This window comes from Heterodontus francisci, chromosome 16 (assembly GCF_036365525.1).
Source record: "Heterodontus francisci isolate sHetFra1 chromosome 16, sHetFra1.hap1, whole genome shotgun sequence".
In the NCBI taxonomy this organism is placed as follows: domain Eukaryota; kingdom Metazoa; phylum Chordata; class Chondrichthyes; order Heterodontiformes; family Heterodontidae; genus Heterodontus; species Heterodontus francisci.
In genome coordinates, this window is record NC_090386.1 from 78033346 (window position 1) to 78042592 (window position 9247).

General features: G+C 37.8%; 1 protein-coding gene across 1 annotated transcript in view; it reads left to right on the top strand.

The window, feature by feature from the left end:
• rpn2 (ribophorin II) overlaps window positions 1-6471 on the top strand; it is a 67586-nt gene extending 61115 nt beyond the window's left edge. Inside the window, exon 17 of the mRNA XM_068048414.1 lies at window positions 6204-6471. Within this exon, the coding sequence (XP_067904515.1) occupies window positions 6204-6219 (16 nt within the window). The 3' untranslated portion in view covers window positions 6220-6471. The remainder of the gene's footprint in view (window positions 1-6203) is intronic.
• The last annotated feature ends 2776 nt before the right edge of the window (window positions 6472-9247 follow it).

Genomic DNA, 9247 nt, shown 5'->3' on the forward strand with positions numbered 1-9247 from the left:
CTTTATGTTTTCAGTTGTACAGAATCTTTTATATCCTTTGAAAATTCTGAATTTCAGGAAAAATGACAATTTATATACATGCTCCTCATTTCAAAATCTTAATATGACCATGGATTTATGATTTATACACCATGCTCAAATATGCTGCTTGTCTTTTGAATGCAAGTTTTTGATTTGTCTGATCTTTACCTCTGATATTTCCACTTTCTTTTCCCCCTTTTCTTGACGGCAGTGTAAGTCATTCTACGCCTTGTGTAGTTGCAAGTTACCATTCCTCATACCTAGACAGTGAGTGCTGTTCAACCATAACGACCCTCACAGATGAGCCAAAATCTATTAACTGGCTGTCAGATAAAGATGAGCAGTGCACACTTTTCCCCCACTTTGGACAAGGGATGCTGGTACAAACTATAGTGATATCATCCTGAAATTGACTATCTAAGCACAAACAAAGGGTCAAACCTGCAGCCTCCCTGGTCCAAATGGATCATTGCACACCGCCCAATCTAAGTAAATCCATTGCACTCATAAAGGAATGGGAGTTCATAGAATCATACTACACAGGAGGAGGCCATTCGGCTCATCCCATCTGTATCAGCTCTTTGAACGGAATGATGGTCAAATAGTTCCACTTTTCCGCTCTTTCCCCATGGCCCTGCAATTTTTTTCCTTTCAAGTATATATTCAGTTCCCTTTTGAAAGTTACTGCAGAACCTGCTTCCACCACCCTTTTAGACAGTGCATTCCCAATCATAACATGCTATGTTAACAAAGTTCTCCTCATCTCCCTTCTGGTTACTTACCTTACCAATGGAAACAGTTTCTCTGTATTTACTCTATCAAAACCATCTTGTAATTTTGAAAACCTCTATTAAATGTTCCTATTGCCTACTCTGCTCTAAGAACAATCCCAGTTTCTCTAGTCTCTCAATTACTGAAATGTCTCATCCTTGGTATCATTCTGATAAATTTCCAATACCTTGACATTCCAAAATGTGGTGCCCAGAATTGGACATAATACTCCAGCTGAGGCGTAACAAATGATTTATAAAGGTTTAGCAAAACTTCCTTGCTTTTGTATTCTTTGCCTCTAATATAAAGTCATGGCTCCTCTAGGCTTTTTTAATAGCCTTCTCAACTTGTCTTCCACTTCTGTTCGCTCTGTTAATCTTTATAAGTTAGGGTAACTACTAGAAGTAAATAAAACCAAAAAGTGCTGGAAATACTCAGGTCTGGCAGTATCTGTGGAGAACAAAGAACAGTGCAGCACAGGGACAGGCCATTCGGCCCTCCAAGCCTGCGCCGATCTTGATGCCTGCCTAAACTAAAACCTTCTGCACTTCCGGGGTCCGTATCCCTCTATTCCCATCCTATTCATGTATTTAACTTAGAGACCTTTAACGTTAACTTTGCTTCTCTCTCCACAGATGCTGCCAGACCTGCTGAGTATTTCCAGTGCTTTTTGGTTTCATTTCAGATTTCCAGTATCTGCAGTATTTTGCTTTTATTGTACTAGAAGTAAATGTTTGTTTATGCTGCAGGCTGCCTTGTCCGCAGATGACTGATCATATCATTTTGATGAATTCCTGTTGGAGCTATAATTTTAGAAATGCAGCTAAAGCCACTTAAAAATAGATACCTCTCTTTTCTCATAGGAACCTGTGAGCCATGGGGGAAATTTGTTTTAAAAGTCACCCAAGGTGCAGTGCTTCAAAATGAAAGGATGCAAATGATATGTTTGTCATGATATTTGACAGTTCTCTAGAATCTTGTAAATCAATTAAGTCTAATAGACTTTAGCAGTTAGCAAAAGTAGAGAATTTTGGTCTATACATGTTTCTGGAGGACACGTTTGGATTCCACTTCGGTCAAAATAATTTGCTGAGGCTCAGCTGATAGCAGTAGAATTGCTACAATTCACCACAATGCCTCTGGCTTAAGGAAATGAATTGGAGGGTAAGGTTCCTGCTTGTAACTGCTATCCAGCACCGCTGCTGGAAGTATATAGGTATGATGACAAAATGGGCCCTGCTATTATGCCCATGTGATTGAAAATCTTACCAACAACAACTGCTTAACAGCTCATTGAGCGAAGTAACTGAGGATGCCTATGGAACCATATTCTAGTGAGCACCTTGAGAATGACAAGTGAAGATTGTCAACGGACAAAAAATGGCAACTTGTTGAAGTACTGGAGGACTGCTGCTACCCGAGCATGGGTCCGTGCCTTCAGAAGAAGAGAAAATTGGGAGGGGACTTCATAGTTTTCTTTTATATCTATTACGGTTTGTTGAAACATCTATAAAACAAGTTCAGATCTAACTAAAACAGTTTTTTGTTTAAATTTGTTCAAGCAAAGTATGTATGCCGTGAAGAGAAAAAAGGTCAAATGTCAGCAATGGCACTGTCTTCAGCAACTTGATTTTTAAGCAAGCAATAAATTGGAAATCTTTCAGTTAAAAATGATGTAACATGCCACTAGAGTCATTAATAAACCTCCAGGGATTAGTCAAAAATGTCCATGTAGGTTTCAGTGATTTGACCTTTTAGTGTGTACAGTTGTGAAGTTTCAACCCATCATCAGTGGCACTTCACTGAAGAATGTCTTATTCTATGAACTTTAAGACTTTGAATCATATTCCTCTGTCCTTAAGACCTTTATCTTTCTAAATCTATATTCCTCTCTCCTTTGCCAGGATTGCAGCAGAACAGAGCAGTAGATTGGCAAAATATAGGACTCTTCGGTAGAAGGGTTTCTAATCAACTTAACCCAAGTAAGGGTTTTAAGAGCATCAGCTGTGTTCATATATGTATGTGGAAAAATAGCTTCTCTTATATGCATGTGAACAACTAAAACATTTCCCATTTCACTCTGCATGACAAAAGATGTGTTGCTGAAATTAGGAGTAAAACTCTATTAATTTTAGATGCTCATTGTTAACGTTGCTTTTGAGATCATCTTGTCCTCCCATTAGGTGTGATTTGGACCAAAAGTGCATTTACTACCAAGGCAAACCTTCTTTGGAAGTTTGATGCTAGTTATAAAGAGACTTTCTTTAAATCATCTTGACCAGCGACATAAAGGTCAGGCAAGGATTTGGAAGCAAAATTGCTGTACTGTGGACTTGAGGTGTCCAAGTGCAAATTCCTTTTTAATATATTCCCATTTCCAATTACTTCCTATTATTGACCATAGGCTTATATTTAAAGATTTGCATAAAATATTAGCTTGGAATTAAAGAGGAATGTCTATTGTAGAAAATTAGAAGCTTTCAGTAAATTCACAGAATCATATACAGAAGGAAGCCAACCGGCTTTCCAATTAGTTACACTTCTCTACTTATTCCCGTAGTCCTTCAACTTTATTTTAGTAACGTCAACTAATCTAGATACTTAAGTACTTATAAGAATTAGATATGGAATAGGGAGTATATCTGAAAAGGAATGACATATGCAGTGACTTGTGCACAGTATAATCTTGAAAATGCATGTTATAATTTATACTAAGATGGTCAAGAATAGGATAGCAAGATCTAATAATGTAAGGATTAGAATTTCAGTGGTGATCTGAAGATGTATAATCATTTAACTTGAACATTAATTGAACTGGCAATAACTATATTTGGGCACTGAAATAGTGAGTTTTCAACCATTTTGTCATACTGGCTTGATGAATTGTACTGATTCCGTTGAATGGGACATGTTTCTCCAGAGTTAGTTCTAATTAGTTGCATGTTGTCCTGCATGCTATGTTTTTATGTTTAAATGTTATTTGCTTATTTATATGTATTCCAAATTGCAAATAAGACACAATTATTCAGGAAAGGCATAATTATAAATACGCTAGCATCCATGCAATTTCAGTTGAATTGCTTTGAGTTAATCATTTCAAGTTCCAGTAATTTTACTTCTGGATAAACAGAATTATATTCCATTTCTAGTAGAAAATTTTATTGAAGATTGCCTTTACTTAAAAACTTGGCTGCATTAAGTGGAACTCAAAATATAGCAAAAATTGCATTTGTAGACTGAGGTGACTTAAAACAGCTTTAGTTTTTTAGTTGAATTTTTGTTTGTATGGTGCCACTTCAAGTTGCATTTTATCTAGTTTGACAATAATTCCACTAATTTGAAGTATATACAGCCTGGAGTTAGTTTTATGGAACGGCTGTGTGCTTATTACTTTATATCCATGATCCAATTCACTGAAGCCAAATTTGTAGACATCTTTAATTAATCTTGACTCCATTTTTTTTTTAAACAGTTCAACATTCTTATGTCAGTAAATCAGACTGCTTAAGCACAAGGTTATTTTGCTGGCCTCTGTCCAGATTTTCATTTATCTTCTCTTAAATTATATTTGAAGAATCTCATTGCTTTTGGGAAGTTTGAGACAAGTGAACAGGGATAGTTCTTTTCAGAATGGGCATTGATAGCAGTTTTGCTGCAGGTTAATATCAGTTGGCTTGAAGAGATATAACCTGTCCTCAGATCAATTTTCAGAGAGAATATTATTGCAAGGAATTACTACTTTTATTCTTTCATGTGATGAGAGTGACTGGCAAGGCCAGCATTTGTTGCCCATCCCTAACTGCCCTTGACAACTGAGTGGCTTGTTAGGCCATTTCAGAGGGCAGTTAAGAGTCAACCACATTGCTGTGGGTCTGGAATCTCATGTCAGCCAGACCAGGTAAGGACAGCAGATTTCCTTCCCTGAAGGACATTAGTGAACCAGATGGGTTTTTACGACAATCGATAGTTTCATGGCACCATTACTGAGACTAGCTTTCAATTCCAGACTTTTTTTTATTAAATAATTGAATGTATTAATTAATTGAATTTAAATTCCACCAGCTACCATGGTGGGATTTGAACCCCTGTCCCCAGAGCATTAGCCTGGGCCTCTAGATTACTAGTTGAGTGACATTACCACTATACCACTGTTGCCACCCGCACCCCCACACCCCCCCTCCCCCCGCCCCAATGCATGCATCACAGCTCTTAGTACTTCTCAACGTCTTGATCTGGTTCCAGTTAACTATTTTGCATAATAGAACCCGAAAATTTCCTTCATCTTAAAAAAAAAATAAATATTGGTATCTTGTCAAAATTTGCTGCACAAACTACGTAGAGTTATAGACATGTGACTAGATGAGAAAACAAGGTCCTACTTTACAGTATTGCTATAAATCTATAGGAGTTTAATTAAACCTGAAGACAAGTTGCCTTTATATAAATGAAATTCTAATAATCCTACTGTATGAATCATTGTTTCAGGAACATAGGAGCATGAGTAGGCCATTCAGCCCTTTGAGCCTGCTCCGCCATTCAATTAAATTATGGCTGATCATTTACCTCAATGCCAATTTTCTGCGTTTTGGGAATGTACTGTTCAATTTTTCTCGAATCTCAAATTTTCAATGTACCCATATGTTTAACTGAATTGCTTATCATTTCTGTATCAATTTTCCGTGTGCTCAGCAAAGTCAGATTCAAATGTTTGCATTTCATACTGACTTTAGTTGAAACCTACATGAAACAAAAGGTGACCAGAACATTTTAAGCTAATCATGGTGTAAAACGGTTCTTCTCGAAGACTTGTCACTTTTTCACACTGGCAACTTGAAGAGACCTCAACAGGGACCCAGAGTAAATTTTTTAAATCATAGTTTCTGGTTTGGTTAATGTGAAGCAGTAAGGGTAGTTGTTTATTTCATTAAAAGTGGCTGTTTAACCTTTTGTTTTAAAACTCTGATCTCCTCATACTTAAATTCCTAAGATAATGTAAGCTGTCTATTAGAGATAATGTTTTGACTGGAAAGTTCAGCTGTTCAAACGCAAAAATGTTGCAGTGTGGGTGTGATGTATACCGTGCATAGGTTATGTATGAGAGAATGCACTACAAATGAAATCATTCATACCTGTGGAAGATAATTAAAGACTAGGTTCAGAGTCTGCTGAAACTTAAAATTCTGGGCTGTAATAATTATTTATTGATCAGCATTGACTTAAAAGGATTTGTTACATTTTTGGTTCAGGAGTAATAGTCAGTCATTGACCAGCACATAAAGGAGTCTTAACATGGTAGTTTGCATTATGCAGTTCGGTTCATTATTTTATGTAACTGCATTTAAGATCTATGTACTATAAGAACTGAGTGTGATTTTTTTTTTCTCTAAATACATCTTATTTTCTTGTTTTAGATCAGGGAATCAATAGAAGTCCATGAAGAGGAAAAATCTGAAGATGTGCCACCAAATTTTGAAACCTGATTGTAATTTCTTTTTTGAAGTGGTGAAGGTGTTTTTTTTTAACTGCACTGATTTTTGGGCCATATGAATCCACCTCTGATTTTTGCAAGTAATTGAGTGAACTTCGAAGGTGTGCTGGCTTCCTTTTTGACTCTCTCTCTGGTACATATTTTGTAATATCAGTTATGTTTTCTGCAATAAACCTGAGCGGAAAATTAAACATTGTCAACACTTTCATTGAAATGTCCACCATTCTTTCAAAGTTCCTCTTGAGCACACACTACTGAAATGTTTATTGTCACTTTTTATGACTGCCTGACTGTTAGCTGGTATTAACGGTGTATCCTATATGATTTAAAGTAACAACTGATAAATAGACAAAATATGCAGTGTGCACATGAACTTAGCATTTCAAGGGTGCATATAAAGTTTGTATTTAGGTAGCACATTTGTATTCTCAAACATTTCAAAAAGCTTCACGATACAAAGAATTACATTGATGTGACTCGTGTAGGCCTACTGCATCAAGATACTAATGTTTATTGGTTGTCATAGTTGAAGGCAAAATGTTGACCGGGGAATCGGAAAACTCACTGCTCTTAAAATAGTTCTGTGGGATGTTTAGTAGAAACCACAAGAACAGGGCATTGGAGCCTTTGTTTAAAATTTCATCAAAAGATGGCATTTCTAACAATGTAGCTTTTCCTCAGCACTAGAGTTTAAGACTAAACACAAGACCTAGAATGGGGCTTGAACCTATGGTCTTCTAAAGAAGCCAAGCTGGCACTGCAATCTTTACACTGCTGCGCGTATGCTTAGTTGAAATAAGTAGAAGGGTATTTTGTATAAAACCTTAAAAGAAAACCATTGCTTTGTCCTCATGAAATTCAGAATCTGAAGTAAAAATTTTGCACAGAGCAGTTTGCCAGCCTCTGAAATGACTAGTTATAGTTGAGTCTACTTTAATGTAAATTTAAGTGGAGTAATGGCAGCTTTTGAAGAAATATGGTGAATGATCATTAAATGTTGAATACAGTAAACAAAACTTAAAAGTTTATTCCTTTTTAATTTACCATTGAAGTTTTCTGAATAAATTGAGTTGTAGTAATATCAATTTCAGAGTCCTGCAGCAATATAAGTAATGAACTTTCAGCCACTGAATTCAGGCCATCAATAACTTGTAACTGTTGCATAATTCTACCAAATGTTGGATTGAAGTCCATAGTTCAAAACTATATTGATTTTGGTTTGTGCATTTGTTTCAGAACAGAAATAACGTTTTTTTAAAAAGTCAATTTCTAATATGGTCTATCACTTCAAGTCCTTTTACAAATAGATTGATTAATTTGGGTTCAATTGCAGTTTGGTATTTGTGTACATTTTAATATATTGGTTCATCAATTACTGATCCATGTCTCATATAATGCAATTCAGAGTGTTGCATATAGTGCACATTCCTAGTTAACTGCACTTTAGGGTGTCGCACTTCAACAGTGTCTATGTTGTAGCAGATCTGATTGTAAATATTACATATGAAGTCACTTTTGGAGGGGTGGGTGAAGGCACTGATTTTGCAGCGTGCAAGCTTGTCCTGTAGGAACTTAACTCTGTTCTCCTCAAATGTTGTGATGGCTTGATGACAGAGACTTCTGCATTTGGATCTGCCCGTGGTTGTGTTTTCCCATGTGATGGGGTCCAACTCACAGGCTCTGAGATTGGCTTTCAGAATGTATTTGTGTCTAAGTTTGGGAAGTCCCATGCTGTGGGTTCCTGTGCTCAGCTGACTGTAGAATACTTCTTTGGTATGTGGGGAATCCTCCATGCGAGCCACATGGCCTGCCCAGCAAAGCTGAGCTCTGATGAGCATACTCTTGTAACCAGGTATGCAGCAACTTGGGTGTTAGGGATTTTGTCCTGCCACTTGATGTGGCAGATGGATTTTAAGCAGCGAAGGTGGCATGCATCTAGTTACTTTGTGATGCCAGTAGGTTGTTCATGCCTTACAGCCATAGAAAAGTGATGAGGACACTGTCTGCTAGACTTGGATCGTTGTTTTGAGACAGACTCCATGCTCTGTCCAAAGCTTTGGGTGAGCATGCTGAATGCTGAGCTTGCTTTTGCCAGGTGATGGGCAATTTCATCATCCAATGTGGTGGTGTTGGAGAGGATGCTCCCAAGATAGCAGAAGTTCTGAACTGAGTTGAAGGGTGTATTGTTAATTGTGACTGTGGGGTCTTGGAGTTTGTGGCTAGGGGCAGTTTGGTACAGGATCTCTGCCTTTTTCAGACTTATAGTAAGGCTGGAGTGTTCTGAGGCTTGGGCAAAGCGGCCAATGAGCAACTGGATGTCCTCTGGAGTATGTGCTATGAGAGCATAGTCGTTGGAAAACAAGAGTTCACTTAGGAGCTGTTCTTTGATCTTTGTGCGAGCCTTGAGCCTTTGCAGATTGAAGAGGTTGCCGTCTGTCCTGAACTGAATATGTACTCCTATGTCGAGATCTTTGAGCGCATGCAAGAGCATGGCCGAAAAGTAGATGGCAATCAGAACTGGAGTCATCATGCAGCCTTGTTTGGTGCCATTGATGACAGGCAAGGCATCTGATAAGGCACCATTCTGCATCACACTAGCCAGCATGCCTTCATGAAATGAGTGGAGGACCCTGAGCCTCTTTTTAGGGCAGCCTGTGATGGAATCAGTGGTTTGGAAAAATTTTTTTTTTAAGACCTCCAACTGAGGGGGAAACTAAAACACAAATGAAAACCAACAAAAACTGAAAAAACTACTTCAGGTTTCTGGGGAAACCGACACTGATTAGAATCAAATAAAAGGAGACACAGTCCTCCCCAGATCAAGCAGGATTGAAGTGCCAGCAAGCGGGAGAAAGTGAAGACTGAATCCAGGAGCTGTTTTACTTAAACTAGCCGGCTAACCAGACCCGACCATACAGTGTACAGATTGTCGCTGAAGGACTTGGACAAAGGGAGGACTGGTATATC